Source organism: Dendrobates tinctorius, unplaced genomic scaffold (genome assembly GCF_039654945.1).
Source record: "Dendrobates tinctorius isolate UK_male_01 unplaced genomic scaffold, ASM3965494v1 ptg000082l, whole genome shotgun sequence".
Lineage (NCBI taxonomy): Eukaryota > Metazoa > Chordata > Amphibia > Anura > Dendrobatidae > Dendrobates > Dendrobates tinctorius.
Genome location: NW_027361750.1, coordinates 7,875,178 through 7,901,690, shown reverse-complemented (window position 1 = coordinate 7,901,690; position 26,513 = coordinate 7,875,178). Strand labels below are relative to the sequence as shown.

The 26,513-nt window shown below is 47.1% G+C and overlaps 1 protein-coding gene across 2 annotated transcripts in view; it reads right to left on the bottom strand.

Moving 5' to 3' along the window:
- The window catches only part of SULF1 (sulfatase 1), a 264,486-nt gene that overhangs the window by 62,620 nt on the left and 175,353 nt on the right, over positions 1-26,513 (bottom strand). For both annotated transcript variants that reach the window (XM_073583862.1, XM_073583863.1), the window contains exons 8-11: positions 26,114-26,289; positions 24,468-24,596; positions 23,958-24,014; positions 15,821-15,950 (exon numbers count right to left, since the gene is read on the bottom strand). In XM_073583862.1, coding sequence (XP_073439963.1) covers positions 15,821-15,950; positions 23,958-24,014; positions 24,468-24,596; positions 26,114-26,289 — 492 coding nt within the window. The remainder of the gene's footprint in view (positions 1-15,820; positions 15,951-23,957; positions 24,015-24,467; positions 24,597-26,113; positions 26,290-26,513) is intronic.

The following is a 26,513-nucleotide window of genomic DNA, read 5'->3' as shown; positions in this document are numbered from 1 at the left end:
TGCGTTTATCAGCTATGACTTTAGTGAACACCCTCGGGGCTATTGATTGTCCAAAGGGAAGGGCCCTGAATTGAAAATGTCTGAGATTGCCCTGGATATATAGGGCCACCCTCAAATAATTTTGATAGCCTGGATGGATGGGAATGTGATAATAGGCATCCTTTAAAATCGATTACCACCATAAAACAGTTGTGATGTAGAAGTTTTATTTCTGTAGTCACCATTTTGAAGGTATGATTTTCCACCCATCGATTGAGACCTCTGGAGATCGTCCTGAAAGATTTTTTTTTTTTTTTTTTTTAGAGGGGTGAGTAGATCCCCCCCTTCTGTTCGTTCGGGACTTTGGACAAGACCTGTTTGTCTAGCAGACTCAAGATTTGTTTCTAGGGCCAATTGTTCTTCTATCCCCCTCCTGATGGGGGTTATTACAAAAGATGCTCTTGGCTGATTATACAATTGTATCTTCAGGCATGCCTTCATTATGTTTAGGATCCAGGTGTTGGAAGAGATGTTTTCCCAGGCCTGAGTAAAAAGTGACAGCCTCCCTCCCACTGGAATTCTGGCGTCATTACGGGGATTTCTTGGATGTAGAGGACCACCCGATGAACATGAATTCGGAGTCCTTTTTCCTCCTATCCTCCCATTTTCTCTTTTCTCCTGGAGGACGGCCCCTGCTGAATTTTCTCCTCTGAAAAGACGGTCTTCTCTGATCCGCTGGGAACGCCTTTCTTCCTATCACTCGCTTTCTCTAGGCTGTCATCCAGATTCTTCCCAAACATTAAGTGGCCATCACACGGCAGAGAGCACAGCTTGACCTTGGGCTTTAGGTCATCTGGGCAGTCTTTAAGCCATAAAGCGCGTCTTGCGGCGTTTGATAACCCAGCTGCTCTAGCTTTTAGCCTCATAGAATCAGATGTGTCTGCCAAAAAACCACCACTCCATGTAGTAGATACATATCAGACAGGATCTTCTCCCTCGGCACCGTGGAAGAGAGTTGTTCCTCAAGCTGCTGGAGCCAGATCATTAAGGAACGTGCCGTGCAAGTTTCAGCTATTGTGGATTTTAATCCTCCCGCCGCAGCTTCCCATGTATATATCAGGTAAGAATCTGTTTTTCCCTTCACCCATGACAGCACCACATGAGAGAGGGATCCGCCCCGCCAGGACAGGAACCTACTGAAACATAAGGGGCGGCACCTCTCCCCCCGCTTCAGTTGGGTTCCTGTCCTGGAAAGGAATCCCTCTGACAGCGACGGTGCCTGTCAGGATGAAAGACCCAGGGCCGTCCCGGCGTGTAAAAATTGCAGGGCTGGCTTACCTGCGACGCCGGCCGTCGGCAGCTGGTAGCGCAGTCCCCGGGGTTTTGCCTGATTCGGGCCCCGGGTTCGTGCGGGCACGTCCCGATGTCCTCCCTTCGGAGGTTCCTCCCTGTGCCGTCCTCCCCCTGCGCGCGCACGCCCGTTCCTTCGCCTGCATGCAGGGGAAGCCGGGGGCGGAGACCGGCGTCTGATGTCAGCGGCGCAGAGGATTCTGGGAGCGCGACCGCTGACGTCATCAGGACGCGACGGTCATGGCGGCTGGCGGTCGCGGGGGGAGGGGTAATGAGGGGCTCACTCACCGGTAAAAGAAGGAGCAGAAGCGGCTGCAGGAGTGACAATGGCATCTCAGGAGGATCGCTCACCGTCCCCATTGTCCCTGCCCCCATCGCAAGCTTCTGGTCGCAAGAGCCGCTCGAGCGGCAAAAGCAGCAGCCGTCCAAGTCACCGATCGAGGGATTCCTCGAGGTCAAAAGAGCGCAGAGCGCACGCTCCTTCGCAGCCCCAGAGCCCGGTATCCGTCTTTCCTGGGTGGTGAGTGATCTCCGTGAAAGTTAGACAATATTTTAATAGGCCTTCCTATGTCTTTTCTTTTTATTAGGGAGGCAAAAAAGCTATAAGCAAAAAGAAAAATAGAGAATGTGCCATATGCCACAGCCCTTTAGCAAAAGACTACCAAAAGGACTTATGTGTCAGCTGTATCCAGCGGACTATGGCTGAAGAGGTGCCGAGCCTGGCAACAAACCTCAGATTGATAAAATCTGAAGTACAGGGCTCACTTAAAAAATTATTAAAAAAGAAGAGTAAGAGTAGGAAAGCCTCCCCGAGTTCCTCGTCAGGCTCCTCCTCTTCGGAGTATCAAGTTGAGCACGGGTCATCTTCATCCTCAGACAGTGATACGGGGGGCAGACCTTGCTTTCCCGTAGAAGATACGGATACTCTCCTCAAAGCCATCAGGTCCACTATGGGCCTGCAAGAGGAGAAGGTAGAGAGATCACTGGAGGATGTAATGTTTGGCGGCCTGCAAGAAAGGAAGAAGCGTACCTTTCCGGTCAATGACAAGGTTCAGGCCCTAATCGAGAGAGAATGGAAGAAACCGGAGAAATCAGGTAGCCTTCCCTCCTCTTCAAAGCGAAGATACCCCTTTGAGGCTAAAGACACGGACGTCTGGGACAAGGTCCCAAAGATTGACGCAGCAGTGTCTAGATCTTCCAAAAAGTCGGCCCTACCCCTGGAGGACTCAGGGGTTTTGAGAGATCCCTTGGATAAAAAAGCGGACTCATACCTAAGGCACACTTGGGAGGCAGCGGCAGGGGGTCTGAAACCGGCAATAGTCGGCACCTGCACAGCCCGGTCATTAATGGTCTGGTTGCAACAACTTGAAGAAAAACTAGCCTCCAAGGTACCAAGGGAGAAAATACTAGAAGAAATGTACTTGCTACACGGAGCTGCTGCTTTCTTGGCTGACACCTCCTCCGACTCAATGAGGTTAACGGCAAGAGCAGCGGGACTATCGAACGCCGCAAGACGGGCGTTATGGCTCAAAGGCTGCCCTGGGGACATTCAATCTAAGGCGAAATTATGCTCGTTACCATGTGATGGGCAGTTCCTGTTTGGGAAAAACCTGGATGACATCCTGGAGAAAGCCGGTGATAAAAAGAAGGGCTTCCCCAGATTCATGGGTGATCAGAGGAGACCGCCCTTTCGGAGGGGAAAGTTCAATCGGGGCCGTCCCCTGGGAGAGCGGAAAAGGTGGGACGACAAGAGGAAAAAAGAACCAGGGTTCATGTTTGGGGGAACTACCTCAACCGCCAAAAAATCCCCGCAATGACGTCAGCCCTCCGGTGGGGGGAAGATTGAAGCTCTTTTCTCAAGAATGGGAGAAAATATCGGCCAACAATTGGATTCTGAGCATTATAAAAAATGGCCTAAAAATCCCTTTCTTCCAGCATCCGAGAGCTTCGTTTGTGGTAACCCCCGTCAGAAAGGAACCAGGAGAGCAATCAGCCATAGAAACGGAAATTTTAGGACTGTTGGAGAAACAAGTTCTAATAGAGGTCCCAAAAGATCAAGAGAGAAGAGGGTTCTATTCTCCCCTCTTCCTAATAAAAAAACCAGACCTTTCCTTCAGAACAATAATAAATCTCAAGCGCCTCAATCAATGGATCATAAACCAAACATTCAAAATGGAATCGGTGACTTCAGCCATAAAGCTGTTACACCACAACTGCTTCATGGCCGTAATAGATTTGAAGGATGCCTATTACCACATCCCGATGCACCAAGAGTTCCAGAAATACCTGAGGGTAGCCCTATACATCCAGGGCGACCTCAGGCACTTTCAATTTACAGCTCTTCCGTTTGGCATCTCCATAGCGCCAAGGATTTTTACGAAAGTAATAGCGGAAATGTCAGCTTTCCTTCGAATCCACAATGTGATTATGGTGCCTTACTTGGACGATTTTTTGGTGATTGGCAATTCAGAACATCACTGCGCACACCAAGTAGAGAAAATAACAGAAACCCTGCAAAGACTGGGTTGGATGGTAAACTTAAAGAAATCAAAACTTCAACCCCTAAGGAAACAAACATTTCTAGGGTTCGTCTTGGACTCCGACCGTCAAGTTTGTCTCTTGCCAGAGGAAAAACTAGAGAAGGTGAGAGAAATGACCCTTACGGCAATACAGCATCCTCACATGACCCTAAGAAGGGCAATGTCCCTGTTGGGCACGCTAACAGCCTGTATCCCTGCGGTCAACTGAGCACAGTTTCATACCCGACAACTGCAGGCGGAAATCTTGTCAGCCCAGAAACGATTGAAAGGACGTTTAGAAGGGAAGCTGGAACTTTCCGAAAAGGGGAAAAACTCTCACTTGGTGGCTAGACGGCACAAATTTGGCAGGAGGAACTTTGTGGAACAGGCCCGTGTCCGATGTAATATTGAAGGACGCAAGCTCCTCGGGATGGGGGGCGTACCTGAGAGAACAAATAGCCCAAGGGTCCTGGGGTCACCTAGAGCAGAAGGCTTCCTCCAACTTAAGGGAGTTAAGAGCGGTAAACAGAGCCTTAGAGGCATTCATTCCCATGTTACAGGGCCAAAACGTCCGAATTTTGTCAGACAACAGGGTGGCAGTGGCGTACGTCAACCACCAGGGAGGGACAAGGTCAAACTCCCTAATGGACGAAGCCAAAAGAATCTTTCTCAAAGCGGAACAACATCTAACCTCCCTGACGGCCCTACACATCAAAGGGACAGAAAATGTTCAAGCCGACTTTCTAAACCGCAACAAGTTAAAACAGGGAGAGTGGGCCTTAAATCGTGTAATATTCCAGAGGATAGTACAGTTATGGGGGCAGCCAGTGATCGACCTCTTTGCCACCAAAAACAACCGGCAAGTGAGGAGGTTCTGCTCATTAAACTCAGGGGAAAACCCGTGGGCAGTAGACGCTCTGCAAATCCCGTGGCCGTTCAAACTGAGCTATGCCTTTCCCCCAGTAGCGTTAATCCCGGCAGTAGTAAAAAAGATAAGAGACAAGCAAGCCAGAGTAATCCTCATAGCCCCGTTCTGGCCAAAAAGACCGTGGTTTTCACTACTACAAATGATGTCTCTCTCGGACCCGTGGGTACTGCCAGAAATTCCAGATTTATTAGCTCAGGGGCCGATATTCCACAAACAAGTCAAGGGGTTCCATCTGACGGAGTGGAATTTGAGAGGGCACTTTTGAGAGATAAAGGGTTTTCCCCGGGGTTAGTGACTACTCTAATGAAAAGTAGAAAACCAATAACAACCAAAATATATGGCAGGACGTGGAAGAAATTTCTACAATTCCTGGGAAAACCATTAGGTCAAGAACCCCCAATCGAGTCCATCTTTGAGTTCTTGCAGGCAGGTCTACAGCTAGGCCTGGCGGTTAATACCCTCAAGGTACAGGTGTCAGCGCTGGGTGCATTATACAATTGCAATATAGCGGCAAACAGATGGGTAGCCAGGTTCATAAAATCTTGCCACAGATCTAGGCCAGTTTCCCTACCAAAAATAGCTCCATGGGATCTAAATCTAGTACTGGAAGCCCTTACGAAGGAGCCGTTTGAACCCATACAGCAGATTTCAACTAAAAATCTCACCCTAAAAACCATCATTTTGGTAGCTCTAACGTCGGCACGTAGAGTTAGTGACTTGCAGGCCCTCTCAGTCAACCCACCATATACCCAGATATACCAGGATAGGTAGAAAATTAGGAAGGGGAAAGGGAAATTTGTGCTCACCAAAATAGTCCTATAAGCCGGTCGTGCCTAGGGATCAAATGGCTGACCACCATGTGTTGCAAACATGAAGAGAGAAGGAAGATCCGGCACTGGAGACTTGATAAAATCCACGATAAGTTTTATTCACATAATTTCATGATAAAACCATAAAGGGGAAAACAGACCCCCACGCCTGATGCGTTTCGAACCTTAACCAGGTTCTTCCTCAGAGACATGTCTCTGAGGAAGAACCTGGTTAAGGTTCGAAACGCATCAGGCGTGGGGGTCTGTTTTCCCCTTTATGGTTTTATCATGAAATTATGTGAATAAAACTTATCGTGGATTTTATCAAGTCTCCAGTGCCGGATCTTCCTTCTCTCTTCATGTTTATACCAGGATAGGGTGGTTATGAGAACAGACCCTGCTTACTTGCCGAAAGTAGTAACTAACTTTCACCGAAACCAAGAAATTATCCTCCCTTCCTTCTGCGAGAATCCGAAAAACCCAGGGGAGGAGAAATTTCATAGCCTAGACGTTAAAAGAACCCTAGTAGAGTATATGTCTATAACCAGCCAGTGGAGGAGGTCCCAGTCCCTATTCGTAGCCTTCCAGGGTGCTAGGAAAGGTTACGGAGTGTCAAAGGGGACTATTGCCCGATGGATTAGGGAGGCCATTAGTGTAGCCTATTCAGCTAGTGGCGTTCCGGTTCCTGACGGCATCAAGGCTCATTCCACCAGAGCCGTGGCGACCTCCTGGGCTGAGAAAGCAGAGGTCCCAATAGAGCAAATTTGTAAGGCCGCTACCTGGGCCTCACCCTCAACTTTCTTTAGACACTATAGACTAAATCTATCCTCCTCTGCTGACTTGACCTTTGGTAGAAGGGTGCTGCAAGCGGTGGTCCCTCCCTAAAGTGTTCGAAGTCTCCAGAATCTCTCATGTGGTGCTGTCATGGGTGAAGGGAAAACCACCATGGTTACTTACCGGTAGCCGGTTTTTCCGGAACCCATGACAGCACCCGTATATTTCCCCCCCTTTTTCACCGTTTGGGTGTGCACAATAGTCGGGTGTAATTGTGTGATGTGGTGTTGGATAAATATGTAACTAACCGGGAAGTCCTCTCAAATGCTCTGTAATCCAACTGAAGCGGGGGAGAGGTGCCGCCCCTTATGTTTCAGTAGGTTCCTGTCCTGGCGGGGCGGATCCCTCTCTCATGTGGTGCTGTCATGGGTTCCGGAAAAACCGGCTACCGGTAAGTAACCATGGTGGTTTTTTTATCCAATGGGTCCCTGAGTACCCCTGAGTCATTAAAGGGCAACGCCGTTTTTTTGGATGACCTGGACACTGCCGCATCAATTTTTGGGATCTTGTCCCACATCTCCATATCCTTTTCCTCAAAAGGATACCTCCTTTTAGAGGGTTTCTGACTTTTCCGGTTTCCTCCATTCTCTATTAATGAGCGCTCGGACCTTGTCATTAACTGGGAAGGTTCACTTTCTCCTCTCCTGCAATCCCCCAAACATAACATCCTTCAGGGACTTAGCCATTTTTTCTTCCTTTAGAGCCATCGTTACCCTGATGGCTTTAAGGAGACCATCCGTGTCTTCTATGGGAAAACATGGTTTACCTCCCGTATCACTACCTGAAGAGGAGGAAGGGGATTCAGCCTGCGCTCGACCCTGACTGAGACAAGACCGAGGAAGAGTCTGAGTTAGAATCTTCAAACCTCTTCCCTTTCTTTAGTAGGGTTTTAAGAGAGCCCTCCACTTCCGACCTAATCGCCGACCTAAGGCTAGCTGCAAAATTTGGGGTCTCCTCCGCAATAGTTCTCTGGATGCAGTTGGAACACAAGTCCTTTTGCCAATCCTTTGCTAGGGGATTTTTTACACAGGGCACAGACTCTGTTATTCTTCTTTGCCCCTGATTTCTTAGGCCTTTCCTACAGATTCAACCAGACAATAGGGTCCTATTAATCAGCTAGCCAACATGCACGAAGATCACTCACCACCCGCTGATAACCAAGGGTACCGGACTCGGAGGCTGTGAAGTAACACGTAATGTGTTTTCTCTGGACATTAAGGAGTCCCCAGATCTGTGGCTGGGGCGAGCTGCTTCTTGCACTTGATTAACCGTCACCTTTGCGATCCTGCTGTCTGTGAACCATAGACTGCGCTGGGGTTAGTGGAGGTGGCGATAGCGACTGCCGCTGCTCTGACTCCATTTTTGCTGGCAGCCTGATCCCCTGGCATCCGCCTTAAAATATGCCACCTCAATCCGGTAAGATCTGCCCCTTTCCCCTGCAACCACCGACTGGACTGCTCGTTCCTTCAATCCAGAAGAAAAGCCAGCCGACATTGCACTGGGCGCCATGTTCTCAGCGCCTTTCTGACGTCAGCAGGGCGTACTCCTATAATTCCTTGCGGCGCCCATGATGTCAGCGGAACTTAAGTCGTCCCCGGCAACCGGAAGTCATCCCCAGCCGCTCCTCCACGCTCTGAAACAGTGAGAACTGGCTCAGGGGTGCGAGGCGGAATCCCATCAGGCCCTTCTTAAGATGCCGCCCACGAACACCATGGCCCAGGGGGACCCGTGGACTGCGCTTCCGGATGCCCGACGGCCAGCACTACAGGTATACACCCTGTTCTTCTTGCACCGGGATGGACCTGGGACCTTTTTCTCCTCCTATGACAGGCACTGCCGCCGTACGGGATTCCCATCCAGGACAGGAACCCAACTGAAGCAGGGGAGAGGTAACGCCCCTTAGATTTCAGTAGGTTCCTGTCCGAGGTGGATCCCTCTCTCAGGTGTGCTCTCATGAGTGAAGGGAAAATTATCTTTATTCCTCCCTGCAGCTTCAGGCTTTCAGTCATTGGTGACTGAAGCTGCGCTGATCGACCCATCAGTATACAGTAATCGTCAGCTGAAACCATGCCCCAACACTGATTGACACCCAGCTCAGCAGTGCATCAGTACAAAACCTGATGTCAGTCAGTGCTGGGGCGTAGTTACAGCCGCCGCTCAAAATGCCTTAGCAGTGACTGAAGATGGGCCTCATGACTGGAAGCCAGATGCTGCCAGGAGGAATAAACTTCATTTTTCCCTTCACCCATGACAGCACCACCTGAGAGAGTGATCCGCCCCGCCAGGACAGGAACCTACTGAGACATAAGGGGCGGCACCTCTCCCCCGCTTCAGTTGGGTTCCTGTCCTGGAAGGAACCCCACGGTGGGCGGTGCCTGTCATGGGCGAAGAAATGGACCCAGCCCCGTCCCGGCGCAGGAAGAACAGGTGTCTCACCTGCAGCGCCGGCCGTCGGGTGCTGGATGCGCAGTCCCCGGGCCCTCCGGGGTTCCGGGTTCGTGCGGGCGTCGGTAGGATCCCCGGGGTCTGCGGGAAGCCCCCACCACGCCGCCCTCCCCTCGCGCACGCCGCATCTCGATCCCCATAGCAGGGGAGAGACGCTGGCTTCTTCCGGCCGCTGACGTCAGCGGCGCATTGCATGCTGGGTGCGCCGGCTGACGTCAGAAAAGGGCGACGGTTTAATGGCGCCGGGTACGACGCCGGCCGGCTTTCTGAAGGCGGCTGGCGGTCGCAGGGGGGAGGGGAGAGACTCACCGGGGTGGAGGCGCGGTATTTAAAGAAGGAAGGCTGCAGCAGACGGCGGTGCAACATGGAGTCAGAGCAGGAACGTTCAGCGTCCCTGCCTCCCTCTCAGCCCTCTGGCAGAAAGCATGGAAGCCATTCCAGCAGCAGTCGCCCCAGCCACAGGTCGGGGGATTCAGCAAGATCCAAAGAACGCAGGTCACGTGCCCCGACGCAGCCTCCAAGTCCGGTACCCTTGATTTCGTGTGGTGAGTGATCTTCGTGAATGTTAGCTTTTATGTTAATAGGGCTTCTGTTGTATGCTTCACCCTGTAGGAAAGGCCTAGGAAAGCGGGAAGCAAGAAGAACAATATTGATTGTGCTATATGTAAATCTCCCCTAGCAAGAGATTGGCAAAAAGATCTCTGTGCTGCGTGCATTCAGCGGACTATGGCGGAGGAAGCGCCTAGTTTCGCAGCCAATCTGATATCTGCCCTAAGGTCAGAAATGGAAGGCTCAATTAAGTCCCTATTGAAAAAAGGGAAAAAAAACATGAAGGATCCCCCTAGTTCCCCCTCGGATTCCACGTCAATGTCATCTCAGGCGGAAAAATCATCCTCCTCAGACTGCGACATGGGGGGTAAACCATGTTTCCCTGTAGAAGACACAGATGCCCTCCTAAAGGCCATCAGAGCTACAATGGGCCTACAGGAAGAAAAGGCGGCTAAAACCCTAGAGGATGTTATGTTTGGGGGGCTTCAGGAGAGGAAAAAACGGACTTTTCCGGTAAACGAAAAGATCCAGGCACTTATTGAGAAAGAGTGGAAAAAGCCTGAAAAATCGGGGGCCCTTCCATCCACTTCCAAGAGAGGATATCCCTTCGAGCATAAGGATGCAGAGATATGGGACAAGATCCCCAAAATAGATGCAGCGGTGTCCAGATCCTCCAAAAGGTCGGCCCTGCCCCTGGAAGACGCAGGGGTTCTTAGAGACCCACTAGACAAAAAGGCGGACTCATTTGAGGCACGCATGGGAAGCGACAGCAGGATGACTAAAGCCGGCAATAGCGGGTACTTGTACGGCACGCTCCCTCATGATCTGGCTGCAGCAGTTAGAAGAAAAGCTGGCTTCAAGGGTCCCAAGAGAGAAAATCTTATCGGAGATGTATCTCTTACACGGGGCAGCAGCTTTTTTGGCCGATACCTCGGCGGACTCTATGCGGATGACAGCCAGGGCAGCGTCACTATCAAATGCTACTAGACGCGCGTTATGCCTTAAGGGCTGTCCGGGTGACCTTCAGTCCAAGGCCAATTATGTTCTCTCCCCTGCGACGGTCGATTCTTGTTCGGCAAGAACTTGGACGATATACTGGAGAAAGCAGGCGATAAGAAAAAAGGCTTCCCCAGAGTTCCTATGGATCAGAGGAGACAGCCCTTTCGGAGGGGAAGATTCAATAGGGGGTGCCCTCCCGCTGACAGGAGAAGATGGGAGGATAAAAGAAAAAAAGAATCGGGATTTATGTTTGGTGGAGGTACCTCCACCTCAAGAAAGTCGTCACAGTGACGCCAGTGTTCCAGTGGGAGGGAGATTGGCACTCTTTTTCCAAACCTGGGAGAAGATCTCCTCCAATGCCTGGATCCTAACCATCCTAACAGAAGGCCTGAAAATTCCCTTCATCCGTCAGCCAAAGTCCGTAGTCGTCATCACACCCATCAGGAAGGTGACCGAAGAGCAGGTGGCCTTAGAAACAGAGATCCTGAGCCTGATAGACAAGCGGGTACTCTCCGAGGTACCACGCCTACAGGAAGGGAAGGGGTTTAAAATCACCCCTTTTTCTGATAAAAAAACCCGATCAAACCTTCAGGACAATCATAAATCTCAAACGGCTCAATCTATGGATAAGGAACTCGACCTTCAAGATGGAATCAGTAACTACGGCGGTGAAGCTGCTACACCAAAATTGCTTCATGGCCGTGGTCGATTTAAAGGATACGAATTATCACATCCCTATCCACCCAGATTTCCAGAAATACTTGAGGGTAGCACTTTATATTCAAGGCACGCTAAGGCACTTTCAGTTCAGGGCTCTTCCGTTTGGCATATCTATAGCCCCGAGAGTTTTCACCAAAGTCATAGCGGAAGTGACCTCCTTTCTCCGGATTCACGACACGGTCATAATACCATACCTGGACGATTTTCTCATAGTAGGCAGTTCAGAGGACCACTGTACAGCGCAGTTGACCCGGGTGATCAACACCTTGCAGGAGTTAGGGTGGATAGTAAATTTCAAAAAATCAAAATTGCAACCCCTAAAACAACAGACCTTCCTAGGATTTGTACTAGACTCAGAAAAGCAAGAGTGTCTGCTCCCAGAGTCCAAAATAGAAAAGGTGCAGAATCTGGCCTTCACGGGCCAAAACCAACCACGTATGACCTTAAGAAGAGCAATGTCCCTGCTAGGTACCCTAACATCCTGTATTCTGGAGGTTAGGTGGGCTCAGTTTCACACCCGGCAACTCCAGTGGGAGATACTAACACAAAGATCGCTAAGAGGGCGTTTAGAAGGAAAGCTGGAGCTTTCCTTAAAAACCAGAGACTCTCTCAATTGGTGGCTGGACAAGAAAAATCTGACCTTGGGAATACCGTGGGACAGACAGACGTCAGATATAATCTTAACAGATGCAAGCTCCTCGGGGTGGGGGGCACACCTAAGGGGCATCATAGGTCAGGGTTCCTGGACGCGTCAAGAAAGGGAAGCATCCTCCAACCTGAGAGAACTGTGGGCAGTGAGCAAGGCCCTAAGTCACTTCATTCCGCTACTCCAGGGTCGAAACGTACGCATCATGTCAGACAACAAGGTAGTAGTGGCATACATCAACCACCAAGGGGGGACAAGATCACACTCCTTAATGGAAGCGGCGACAGACATTCTGAGCAGAGCAGAAGAACACCTACACTCCTTGATAGCCTTACATATAAAAGGGGCAGAAAACAGAGGCAGACTTCTTGAGTCGCAATACTCTGAAGCAGGGGGAATGGGAGCTAAACCGGTCCATTTTTCAAAAAATAACTCAGCTTTGGGGGAAACCGGTGATAGACCTCTTTGCCAACAAACACAACAGGCAAACAGAAAGGTTCTGCTCTCTAAACCCGAGAGAAAATCCATGGGCAGTGGACTCGCTGCACATCCAGTGGAACTTCAGACTAACTTATGCGTTCCCCCCAGTGGCTCTGATCCCAACAGTTGTCAGGAAAATCAGAAACGATCAGGCCAGGGTGATTCTAATAGCTCCATTTTGGCCAAAAAGGCCCTGGTTTGCGCTACTACGAAGGATGTCCCTCTCCGATCCATGGGTTCTACCAGAAATCCCGGACCTACTAGCTCAAGGTCCAATATTCCACGCTCAGGTCACAGGATTCCATCTGACGGCGTGGAATTTGAAAGGTCGCTTTTAACGGATAGAGGGTTCTCCCCCGGGTTGGTGGCCACCCTGCTAAAGAGTAGGAAACCAGTGACGACTAACATCTACGGCAGAACATGGAATAAGTTCCTGCAGTTCTTAGGTAGGCAGTTAGGGAAAGATCCCCCGATTAATGCCATCCTGGAGTACTTACAATCGGGGTTGCAGATGGGGTTAGCAGTGAACACACTGAAAGTTCAGGTGTCTGCACTAGGGGCGCTCTACAACTGCAAATTGGCATCAAATAGATGGGTAGCCAGATTTATTAAATCCTGCGATAGTGCTAGGCCTATCCCAATACCCCGGATAGCCCCCTGGGATTTAAACCTAGTGCTAGAGGCCCTTACAAAAGATCCGTATGAGCCATTACATCAGCTACCCCTAAAGTTTCTGACCCTAAAAACAATCCTGTTAGTGGCCCTCACGTCAGCCCGCAGGATAAGAGATTTACAGGCTCTCTCAGTAAATCCACCTTATACGCAAGTCTTTCAGGATAGGGTAGTGTTAAGAACAGACCCCGCTTAATTGCCCAAAGTAGCATCAGATTTCCATCGGGGCCAGGAAATTGTCCTTCCATCTTTCTGCGAGAACCCAAAAAATCTGGGGGAGGAAAAGTTCCATAATCTACAGTCATGGCCAAAAGTATTGACACCCCTGCAATTCTGTCAGATAATACTCAGTTTCTTCCTGAAAATGATTGCAAACACAAATTCTTTGGTATTATTCTCTTCATTTAATTTGTCTTAAATGAAAAAACACAAAAAGAATTGTCCTAAAGCCAAATTGGATATAATTCCACACCAAGCATAAAAAAGAGGGTGGACAAAAGTATTGGCACTGTTCGAAAAATCATGTGATGCTTCTCTAATTTGTGTAATTAACAGCACCTGTAACTTACCTGTGGCACCTAACAGGTGTTGGCAATAACTAAATCACACTTGCAGCCAGTTAACATGGATTAAAGTTGACTCAACCTCTGTCCTGTGTCCTTGTGTGTACCACATTGAGCATGGAGAAAAGAAAGAAGACCAAAGAACTGTCTGAGGACTTGAGAAACCAAATTGTGAGGAAGCATGAGCAATCTCAAGGCTACAAGTCCATCTCCAAAGACCTTAATGTTCCTGTGTCTACCGTGCGCAGTGTCATCAAGAAGTTTAAAGCCCATGGCACTGTGGCTAACCTCCCTAGATGTGGCCGGAAAAGAAAAATTGACAAGAGATTTCAACGCAAGATTGTGCGGATGTTGGATAAAGAACCTCCACTAACATCCAAACAAGTTCAAGCTGCCCTGCAGTCCGAGGGTACAACGGTGTCAACCCGTACTATCCGTCGGCATCTGAATGAAAGGGGACTGTATGGTAGGAGACCCAGGAAGACTCCACTTCTTACCCCAAGACATAAAAAAGCCAGGCTGGAGTTTGCTAAAACTTACCTGAAAAAGCCTAAAACATTTTGGAAGAATGTTCTCTGGTCAGATGAGACAAAAGTAGAGCTTTTAGGGCAAAAGCATCAACATAGAGTTTACAGGAGAAAAAAGAGGCATTCAAAGAAAAGTACACGGTCCCTACAGTCAAACATGGCGGAGGTTCCCTGATGTTTTGGGGTTGCTTTGCTGCCTCTGGCACTGGACTGCTTGACCGTGTGCATGGCATTATGAAGTCAGAAGACTACCAACAAATTTTGCAGCATAATTTAGAGCCCAGTGTGAGAAAGCTGGGTCTACCTCAGAGGTCATGGGTCTTCCAGCAGGACAATAACCCAAAACACACTTCAAAAAGCACTAGAAAATGGTTTGAGAGGAAGCACTGGAGACTTCTAAGGTGGCCAGCAATGAATCCAGACCTGAATCCCATAGAACACTTGTGGAGAGATCTAAAAATGGCAGTTTGGAGAAGGCACCCTTCAAATATCAGGGACCTGGAGTAGTTTGCCAAAGAAGAATGGTCTAAAATTCCAGCAGAGCATTGTAAGAAACTCATTGATGGTTACCGGAAGCGGTTGGTCGCAGTTATTTTGGCTAAAGGTTGTGCAATCAATTAGGCTGAGGGTGCCAATACTTTTGTCCAGCCCATTTTTGGAGTTTTGTGTGAAATGATCAATGTTTTGCTTTTTGCTTCATTCTATTTTGTGTTTTTTCATTTAAGACAAATTAAATGAAGATAATAATACCAAAGAATTTGTGTTTGCAATCATTTTCAGGAAGAAACTGAATATTATCTGACAGAATTGCAGGGGTGTCAATACTTTTGGCCATGACTGTAGATGTCAAGAGAGCTCTTGTAGAATACATATCTATGACTAGCCAGTGGAGGAGGTCCCAGTCCCTATTCGTAGCTTTTCAGGGTGCCAGGAAAGGCTATGGGGTTTCAAAAGGGACTACTGCTAGATGGATTAGGGAGGCCATTAGTGTAGCCTACACAGCTAGTGGTATCCCGATTCCTGACGGCATCAAGGCTCATTCCACCAGAGCCGTGGCGACCTCCTGGGCCGAAAAAGCAGAGGTATCGATCGAACAGATTTGTAAGGCCGCTACCTGGGCCTCACCTTCAACCTTCTTTAAGCACTATAGGTTGAATCTATCCTCCTCTGCTGACTTAACCTTTGGTAGAAGGGTGCTGCAAGCAGTGGTCCCTCCCTAAGGTGTTTCGAATCTCCAAAAATCTCTCAGGTGGTGCTGTCATGGGTGAAGGGAAAACCACCATGGTTACTTACCGGTAGCCGTTTTTTCCGGAACCCATGACAGCACCCGTATAATTCCCCCCCCTTTTCACCATATGGGTGTGCACAATTAGTAGGGTGTTTTTTGAGTGTTGTGGTGTTGGATTAAACATGTAACTAACCGGGAAGTCCTCTCAGTGCTCTGTAACCCAACTGAAGCGGGGGAGAGGTGCCGCCCCTTATGTCTCAGTAGGTTCCTGTCCTGGCGGGGCGGATCCCTCTCTCAGGTGGTGCTGTCATGGGTTCCGGAAAAACCGGCTACCGGTAAGTAACCATGGTGGTTTCTCCTGGCAGTGGGACTTTCAGTACGGCAGCTGGGCAGCTATTAACCAGTAGATTAACCCCATATCTGCTTGTTAGTGTTTTTTCACATTACAGATTTCCTTTAAGCAGTTACTTACCGGATATTCGGTTTCAAAACAATCTCTGGTATTCACAATCTAGTTTCTTGATTACTGATAGGTTTGGACTCATAGTAAGTTCATTAAGCTTAGTTCTTACCTGGCCAGGCTGTTCACAAGCTGTCTGGTACCGAGCCTGTTGGCACAGCTCCTTTACCCGCTCATATTTTGGCAAATGATTGGACTGGGGGGTAGCTTTGTTTGGTTCCTCTTTCTTTCTGATAAACTTTCTGTTAAGAAAATAGGAAACAAAATAAAAATAAAGAGGCTGATTGAGTTACAGGGCACTCATAGAATCCAGAATACAGCATCAATATCTATGGGCTTATACTGTATCCCTGTATGACTTTGATATTACAACATGTAGGGGTGCTCAGTGCAATGGCACAAAGCCTGCCTAAATCTGAAAATTAAATGGATTCTCACAATGTACAATCATTGTGCTTGTGCCATATCAGAGCTTATGGAAATAGGAGACCCAGACCTGGGATCATGGCAAAAGATATGATGACCTGTAGGGCTCCACTGGAGACATTATGTGTTAGTCAAGGAGACAGATTGCTCTTTTGTGGACCTCTATTACAGTATAAAGGCTTGAAGATTTATTTAAGTCTGCATTAATAGTCAGCATTGTGTTATAATATCCAGGATAAGGCCTGGATCAGATGGCCATAGATGCTCTCAAGACAATAAGGGTGATTGATCAAAGTTTGATCAGTGTGTGATTTGCACAGAGAGTGGACAGCACAGTGTGATCTGATATTCTCAGATGAGAAAATTGAAGTAATAGTAATTTTTATTTCTATAGCACCAACATATTCCACGGCACTTTACATTTTAGGGGGGGACTTGAACAGACAATAAAGACATTACTGAGTAAAGGCCCCGTCACACTAAGCGACTTACCAGCGATCCCGACACCGATATCAAGGTGTCAGGATCGCTGGTAAATCGCTATGTGATCGCTGGTGAGCTGTCAGACAGACAGCTTCACCAGCGATCAGCACAGCGATGCCGAGCGCCCGGCATCGCTGGCCAACCTGTAAAAAATAGAATCAAAATAAAAAATATAGTTATTCTCACCTTCCGACGTCCCATTCAGCCATCCCGCCTCTCTCCACGCTCCGGTCCCAGTGATCCTTTGCACGAATGACCGCGAGATGTCACAGTCTCGCGGGATAACAAAGTCTCACGGTCATTCATGCAAAGGATCACTGGGACCGGAGCGTGGAGAGAGGCCGGAAGACTGCGCGGGACATCGGAAGGTGAGAATAACTATATTTTTTATTTTTTTAATTATTTTTTTACACCTGATCGCTGATCTCCCGCTGTCACACACAGCGATGCGTGCTGGCCAGTGGGAGACCAGCGACCAAAGAAATGTCCAGAGATTTCTTACAGCGATACCGGCAGGGGGGCCGCTCGCTGATCGCTGTCACACACAGCGATCTCGCTGGTGAGATCGCTGTTATGTCACAAAAGTTGTGACTCAGCAGCGATCTCGCTACCGAGATTGCTTAGTGAGACGGGGCCTTAACACAAAACTCAGATATCAAGAGGAGCGAGGGTTCTGCTGCTTTCAAGCTTACAAAGGAAATAGGGGAGGCACGAAAGGTAAATGGTAAAAAATGCTTGTGTATGGTCCAGCCGTCAAAAAAATAAATAGGGTATTCACATAACACTGCATGAACTGGTCATCAGCCAGTATGTGTACAAGTAAAGATACAGAGGGCAATTAAGTGCATGTAGGGTGTGCGAACAGAAGTTACGGGGGTCCTGAGTTTTAAGAAAATTTTGTATGGGAAAAACAAGAGATCATTAGATAAGTGAAGCGAAGCAACATGCCAGGCTAAAGAAATGCCTTTTTTCGGCCACGCTTAAGGCTGTGTGCGCACACGCTGCGGATTCACCTGCGGATTTTTTGGCGCGGATTTATCAGTTTATCTGCAGTTTTTCTGAGGATTGGTCTGTGGTTTTCCCCTGCGGTTTGACACCCGTCATGGAGCAGATGCCAAACCGCTGAGAAATCCGCACAAAGAATTGACATGCTGCGGTTTTGAAACCGCAGCAAATCCGCGTGGAAAATTCCACACCGTGTGCACTGCGGTTTTTGTTTTTCATAGGTTATAATGGTACTGTACACCGCAGCAAAAACTGCTGCGGATCCGCAGGGCCAAATCCGCTGCGGATCCGCAGCGTGTGCACACACCCTAAAACTGTGGATATTGAAAATTAATCAAATTGTTCTGAGTAGTGCAATCTAAGACTTCTCGTGAGCTGCATCAGTTCTTTGGAGACAGGAGTGAGTCTTGGATTATTGAGGATTTTATTCTTAGGTCATTAGCACAACGGAGGGCACTAGTCGGGTGATTGACCGAGATGAGGGAGGAGATGTAGGGTGGTGCAGAACCGTGGAAAGCTTTGCGGCTGAGAGTAATAAGTGAATATTGGACTCTAGCAGATGGGCATCTAGTGCAATGACTGACAGAGCAAAGGCATTGGTATAGCAATTGAATAATGTAATACTGGCTGCTGCACTGAGGATGAATTGGAGGGGGGAAGTTTAGTAAGAAGTAGACAGATTAGGAGAGAGTTGCAGTAATCCAGACGAGAATGAATAAGAGCAACAGTAAGGGTACTGTCACACTTAGCGATGTACCAGCGATCCCGACCAGCGATATGACGCGGTCAGGATCGCTGGTACATCGCTAAGTGGTCGCTAGTGAGCTGCCACATAGGCAGATCTCACTAGCGACATCGCTGGGGACGGGGATCGCTACTTACCTGTCACACCAGGCGATCCTGCGTCCTCCCGCCCGGCTCCACGCGTCGCTCGTCCTCACAGCAGGAAGCGCCACAGGAAGCTGACGACGAGAAACAGTCCTGAACGTTCTCGCGCGATCAGCGATAACCAGCGGGGGAGCCGGTCGCTGGTAAGTATCAGACACAGAGATATCGCTAGCAATATCGCTATAACGTCACTAGTTATAGCGATATTGCTAGCGATATCTCTTAGTGTGACATGCCCTTAAGAGTATTTGCAGAGTCAAAAGTATGAAAAGGTCGAAGTCTAGAGATGTTTTGAGGTGAAGATTACATGAGCAAGCTAGTAATCAGCTGTGGGGAGTGAAGGAAAGATCAGAGTCAAATATTACCCCAAGACAGCGATTGTGTTGCTGGGGAGTAATGGTGGAACCACACGGAAATGACAATAATTGGGCATAGATCAGTTAGTGGAAGGAAAAAACACAAGAAGTTCAGTTTTTGACAGAGTTCGTTTTAGATCGAGGTAGATCATAAAATTAGAGGCAGCAGAAAGATCACTGGTATTTTGTAGTAATGCAGGCGTGATGTCAGGAGACAATGTGTATAATTAGGTGTCATCAGTATAGAGATTGTACTGAAATCCAAATCTACTGATTGTCAAATATGGGCGGTATACAAGGAGATAAGGAGGAGGCCTAGGACTGATCCTGGCAAAACCCATCAATAGTAAGGGGGGGGGGGAGAGGAGGGGGAATAGGAAAGGAAAGGGAGCCAACAAAATATACAGTGAAGAAGTGGTCAGAGAGATAGGAGGAGAACCAGGAGACAGCATTTGAGGAGGAACTAGTGAGCCACAGTGTTGAATGCTGCAGATAGATCCAGGAGAATCAGCAGGGAGTAGTGACCATTAGATTAAGCTATTAGTAGATCATTAGAGACTTTTGTGAGGGCAGTTTCAGTAGAGTTAAGGTACTGTCACACTTAGCGATGTACCAGCGATCCCGACCAGCGATATGACGCGGTCAGGATCGCTGGTACATCGCTAAGTGGTCGCTAGTGAGCTGCCACACAGGCAGATCTCACTAGCGACATCGCTGGGGACGGGGATCGCTACTTACCTGTCAGACCAGGCGATCCTGCGTCCTCCCGCCCGGCTCCACGCGTCGCTCGTCCTCACAGCAGGAAGCGCCACAGGAAGCAGACGACGAGAAACAGTCCTGAACGTTCTCGCGTGATCAGCGATATCCAGCGGGCGAGCGGGTCGTAGGCAAGTATCAGACACAGAGATATCGCTAGCAATATCGCTATAACGTCACTAGTTACAGCGATATTGCTAGCGATATCTCTTAGTGTGACATGCCCTTAAGGGTACCGTTACACCTAGCGACTCACCAGCGATCCCGACTAGCGATATGACGCGGTCAGGATCGCTGGTGCATCGCTAAGTGGTCGCTAGTGAGCTGCCACTCAGGCAGATCTCACCAGCGACATCGCTGGGGACGGGGATCGCTACTTACCTGTCAGACGCGGCGATCCTGCATCCTCCCGCCCGGCTCCATGCGTTGCTCGTCGTCACAGCAGGAAGCGCCACAGGAAGCCCAGCAGGAAGCTGACGACGAGGAATGGTCCAGGAGCTTCTCGCGCGATCAGCGATAACCAGCGGGGGAGCCGGTCGGAGGTAAGTATCACATGCGGCGATATCGCTAGCAATATCGCTGCAACGTCACAAAATCGGTGACTTTACAGCGATATTGCTAGCGATATCGCAGTGTGTAACGGGGGCTTAAGGAGCGGAAACCAGATTGTAAAGCGTCACAAAGTTATCTGAGAGACAGCGAATTACACAGCAGACCTCAAGAGTACCAGGAGTTTAGAGAGCAAGAGAATATTAAAGACAGGTGTGTAGTTAAGCAGAACAGTTCTGATAGAGGTATTTTTTAAGTAATGAATGTATGATGGAGTGTCTAAATGAGGAAGGAAAGATACCAGATGAGAGAATATGAGGTAAAATATTTTGGCTAGGTGAGTGGTGACAGCCAGGGAAAGGGACTTGGAAAGATGTGAGGGTATAGGGTCACTGGTGCAGGTAGTAGGGCAAGTACATTCAAGGAGCTTGGTCACTTCTTCCTGACTGGTTCAAAGACCAAAAGTGAACTAGATGTCATGTGGGATGAAGAGCAATGCATTATATTATTGAATTGGGAGAAAATTTCCTGTCGGTCAATTTTTTTCTTTGAAATAATTGACCAGATTGTCAGTGCTGAGGTTGGTGGTGGGGGCTTGAACTCTTGGATTGAGGAGAGAATGAAAAGTGTCAAAAAGTCGTTTAGGATTGTTGTATAGTGAGGTGATGAGGGCGTTGATGTAGGTTTGTTTGGAAAGGTGAAGGGCAGGGTTGTATGTTTTAAGCATAAACTTTTAATGGATGAAATCTGCAGCCAGATTGGATTTTCTCCACAGACATTCGGCACACCTAGAGCACAGCTGGAGAAAAACGTGTTTGGAGCGTTTATCAGGGTTTTCTCTGTCTGTGCCGAGTGGTTATATCGCAGCTTCATCCAAGGCACTCTGCAATGTTTCATTATAACGTTTCAGTGCAGAGTCAGGACAGGAGAGGGAGCAGATTATAGCCAATGACGACTGCAAATTCTTCATGAGTTCCTGGGTATCAATGGCACGTATATTTCCATAAGTATGGTAGGTGAGTACCCAGAGGAGAAGATGGAGAATAAAATTTCTCCATCTTCTCCATTCTGCAAGTACGTGGAAATCAGACAGCACTCAGATGTCACAGTGCGGTCCGATAATTTTCACGCAATTACTGACTTGCATGCTGAACCTAATCCGAATAGCGAATCAAACTGACATGGTGCGTTTTTTTCCTGGGACCGGCTCACTGGTGTGAGCGAACCCTTAGGGTTGTAAAAGTGCCAACTATAATAGTATAAGCTTTAAAGGGAAGGTGCCACAATTTTTTTTGTATTAAAAATGATTATTATTTATATAGCACCATTGATTCCATGGTGCTGTACATAAAGGGGTTACATAAAAATTAGATATCACTTACAGTAAACATACTTACAATGAGGCTGATACAGAGGGGAGAGGACCCTGCCCTTTCGGGCTTACATGCTACAGGATGGTGGGGAAGGAGACAGTAGGTTGATGGGTTGCAGCATCCTTATTATTATTTATATAAACAATTATTTTTAATACAAAAATTTTTAACTTTAATATTTTTATATTATTTTTGCAGCCACTGGAGGCTGCCATTTTGCTTTGAAGGAGTGTAGAAGAGACACTTACACTCTGCAAATATGGCTGCCCTGGGCATAGGAGACAGCAGTCAGCTGCAGACCCTATATTTAGCATTATGTGAGAACTCTATGGTGGCATTATGTGAGAACTGTATGGGCGGCGTTATACGGCTACATTTCCCCCCCATCCTGCTTCCCAGCATCACCCTGGACTGCGCCTGTCGCCTCGCTTTCACACATCGCCAGGACAGAATCTGAGGAGGGGAATGGGATCTTTGCATGCAAAGTCTGGATCAGAACAGGCCATCAATCAGCAGAAATGTTTAAATGTTTCCTGGATTTCTGTGGAGCAAACAAGCAGATGGTCCATCCATGTGTATAAAACAGCGCTCTATGTACAATCCTTGCCTGCTCCGCACACCGAACATGGTGCCCCCCATAGACCAGCACACTGCTCTCCTGAAATACTCTGTGCTGCTGTTACCCTGCTCCCTCCACCATATATCTCCCAGAATCCTTGATGCCTGCCATCCTCAGTGACTGTCTACTTGTCAGTATAACTGCAGTCACCAACAAAATGGCTGCTCACTGTGTTGCTAAATGTCCTCCTCTTATCCCTTAGCAAACACCCAGAAGGGGAGGAGAGGAGTGACCTCACACCCATGTCAGCAGACTCAGCCCAGATTTAGGCTGGTTTCACATTAGCGTTTGGAGTCGCAGTGAACGCTCGCCGTGAAGCTCCGCCCCTTGCCATGCCTCCTCCAGTCAGCTCCGCCTAAAGGCGCATGCCGCTGCATGCAGCCTGCGTACCCCATCTTTAGCATTGGATATGCAGGCCGTGCGCAGGTATGCTTTTGTCGCCGCATGCGTCCTTTTGATGGAGCGGCGACCTGCGCCAAACGCAACATGTTGCATTTTGGTGCGGCCGCCGCACAGTCAAAAGGACGCATGCGGTGGCAAAAGCATACCTGCGCATGGCCTGGATATCCAATACTAAAGATAGGGTACGCAGGCCGCATGCAGCGGCATGCGTCCATAGGTGGAGCTGACCGGAGGAGGCAGCACTTCACGGCAAGCGTCTGCTGCAACTCCAAACGTTAATGTGAAACTACTGCAGGGCAGTAATGTGAGCTAGTTGTACACTAGGTTTTTGTCAAATTTCAATAGCTGCTCCCTCTAGTGTTTACAAGTGGAAATACCAAACCTTTTAAAATTATTTTTCATATTTTACTAAATTATAAACAAATGATAATATTTGCAAGATAATTTAAACATTAATTCTTTACATTTTTTCAATTACTGGAAAAAATTTTTTTTTAATAGCACCTTCCCTTTAAGGGTTATTAATGTGTCCAGTTATCACCTATACACAAGCTAAGTAACTTGCTGAATCTTTGGGATTTTACCTAACCAATCCTGAAATTGAGGAATATGTGCCAGCACTCCATTCATTAAAGGCCCTTTTACATTTAGCGATGCACCAGCGATCCGACCAGCGATCCGACCCGGTCAGGATCGCTGGTGCATCGCTAAATGATTGCTAGTGAGCTTTCACACAGAAAGATCTCACAGCGATGCAGCAGCGACGCAGCGCACGATACTCACCTTTCACACACAGCGATGAAGACGTCCTCCCGCCCGCATCCAGCGTCGCTCGTCGTTACAGCAGGAAGTCTCAGCAGGAAGCTGCCGACGAGAAATGGAGCCGGACATTCTCGCGCGATCAGCGATGGACAGCGGGGGAGCCGGTCGTTGGTAAGTATCACACATAGCGATATCGCTAGCAATATCGCTATAACGTCACAAAACCAGTGACGTTTTAGCGATATTGCTAGCGATATCGCTATGTGTAAAACCCCCTTAAGTAAAGCACTGCAGTAGTTCCATAGATCGTAAATTGAATCATTATTCAACATCTCAAGTCCACCACTGAAATGTGTTCTGTCGACCAGACAACACATTTAAGTACATTTGTTACTTTCAAATAATTCTTTACATTACTATCTGTAATATGTAATATGTGGCTTACACATAGCTGGAATGAGATATGCAGGGTTATAGCCTCAACGATGCGCAGACCGCAAAGAAAAATGAGCATGAATGCTAAAGACTGACCTTGTGCCAAATGTACTATTACTCCATGACATGTTTATATATTTCTCAGACATGTTAGATGAATTCAGTCATTGCATAAAAAAATAAATACATTCTTACCCTCTTTCCACCAGGAACGTATCTCTCCAGATCTTGGGTTTTTTATTTGTCCGAAGTCTGAAAATAAAGACAGGATTGTAAGAATAAGAACGAGTTGCCCATAATGTTTATAGACCGTATGTAGCACAGAAATGAAAGATTTAAGAAAATCTTCTATAGCAAAGATTATTAAATACATCTGCCATCCTCTTTCTTTATTAACTCTCCTTTTATAGGAGGATAAGCGTTTAAGAGCCAAGCCATTCCTGGTGGTGCAAATGGGGGCTAAATTTCTGAGATAGGACTCCAGTCGATTAAGGTATGCTCCGTAGAGTTGCAATTAGTGTCCAAGATGGGAATACCTATTTAAAAAGCTGAACACTTTCACTGTAATCTGGGGCTCGCCGACAGGTTTTACATTAGGGCCCAGAAGTTACACCTCTGATCAAATTGTTTTGATGTAGCTCATTAAGTTAAACAGACTAGATGAGGGCTAATTATGGAAAAACATGCTGTATAAGAAACACCTACCTGTTTCCTGGTCTCTCTATATCCATCAAGTTAAGGACAGACTTCCCATCCATGTCAGGAGGAGTGTCCAATCCTGCAATATCCAAAATAGTGGGGGCAATATCCAAGTTCAGGACAATGTGAGGAACACTGCAAAAAATAGAAAGACAATAAGGTAATCTATAATTGTACAATAATAGGACAGGTTGATAATACAGACAAATGTTGATGACACTTTATATTACAAGGTATATAACTATACTGCTCAAAAAAATAAAGGGAACACTTAAACAACAAAATGTAACTCCAAGTCAGTCACACTGTGAAATCAGCACTGATTGGGATTCAATTTCTCCTGCTTTGTGCCAATGGAATAAACAGTTAGAAATGAAAGGAAGGTCCCTAACAACCATGAGTCTGCTCAGTAAGAGTGTCTAGTGTTCCCTTTATTTTTTTGAGCAGTGTAATATATAGTGGTATAGGCGCAGAGCTTTGGTCATTCTATAAATTTCCTCAACCTATAATGACAAGATGAATTATTACAAGTAGTCTAGCAGTGTGGAATCATTGTATAAGTTACCATGATCAAGGGTGGAATAAAAAGGGAAATGGGGGGCAATCACTTATGTACGGTACTACTTCTATACCCTATTTTGAAGGAAAACTTAAACCAGTAATAAAAAAATCCCTGGAGACAAGGGATCTAGAAGGGGACACATAATGGACATTTTACTTTGGGTAGTTCTCAATAAAGGTGGCCACGTAAAAATTGAGTAATAAAGGAAGATATCCACCAAAACCATCATCTTTGAATGGAATTTAACATAATCATATTACTCAACTCGTAAAAAACTTTCACTGTCTGAAAAGAAATTGCAGTTTAACTTTTTGACCAAAAGTGGCTAGTCCACGAACGATCCTCCTTTCCAGAAAGATTGTTCATCTTTTGGCCAGTGTCATTTAACATATATGGCCAGATTGAAAGAGTGAAACAGTTAATATGAACTGAAATGTGTACGACAGCCTCAGCAAAATGATCGGTCACCAGATGATTGTTTGTACAGTAGTAGTTCAACCATCAACCTACTCCTATTTAATGTTTATGGACCCCCTAAAACGCTTGTGGTTGGCCTACAAATACGGCATTGTAATAAATAAGGCAGCACAGCCCCTCTTTGATATTAGGAGTATTTGTAGATGTTCACATACTGAATTTGTTTCCAAGAAAGCAAATTATTGCCAATTAGTAGTTTTGTCTCATTCAGAGAATGAAAATACAAACAAACAGAGCAATCAGTAAACTGATCATTAGGACCATGTGTTGGCCACCGAGAGTTTGGTTACAATCAATTGCTTTGGCTCTGGAAAACATCTCTAGTTATTTAACTAGACCCCTTTGATATAATATAATACACCCCCCTACAGTATACAGCTATGTCTGTAGAGAGTACACTGCAGACCCCCAGGGTTTGATACTTCTATTTGCTACATTTAATCAAGCCTAAAAAAAAAAAAATTAAAAAATTTTTTTTTGTGTCTAAACAAATTAATTTAGTTTGACACTGATGAAGCCAATGACTAGGTAGAATTCTAAATTTATATGGTTTTATTATAAGATTTATATGAAAATATAATATATTAGCAGTAAACCAGAAAAAAAAACCTACATGGATCCTGGCTCCACATTTGGACCACGAATAAAGAAAGGGACTCGAATATCAAAGTCATATGGCATGGACTTTCCTTTAACAAGACCAAACTGTCCTATGTGGTAGCCATGGTCAGCCGTGTAAATTATATAAGTGTTGTCAAGTTCTCCAGTTTCAACCAGCATGTTATACAGCTAAAAAGGAAAAATCAGATGTTACATCAAGAACCCAAAATAATAATTTTATTTCTATAGTGACAACATATTCCGCAGCACTTTACAATTAAGCAGGTACATTTACAGGCAGTAAACACATTACCGAGTAATACATAGTTTATCAGTTAGAGGAGGAGTGAGGGCTCTGCTCACAGCTTACAATCTATAAAGAAGTGCCAGACAGGAGGACCAGAGAAAGGCAG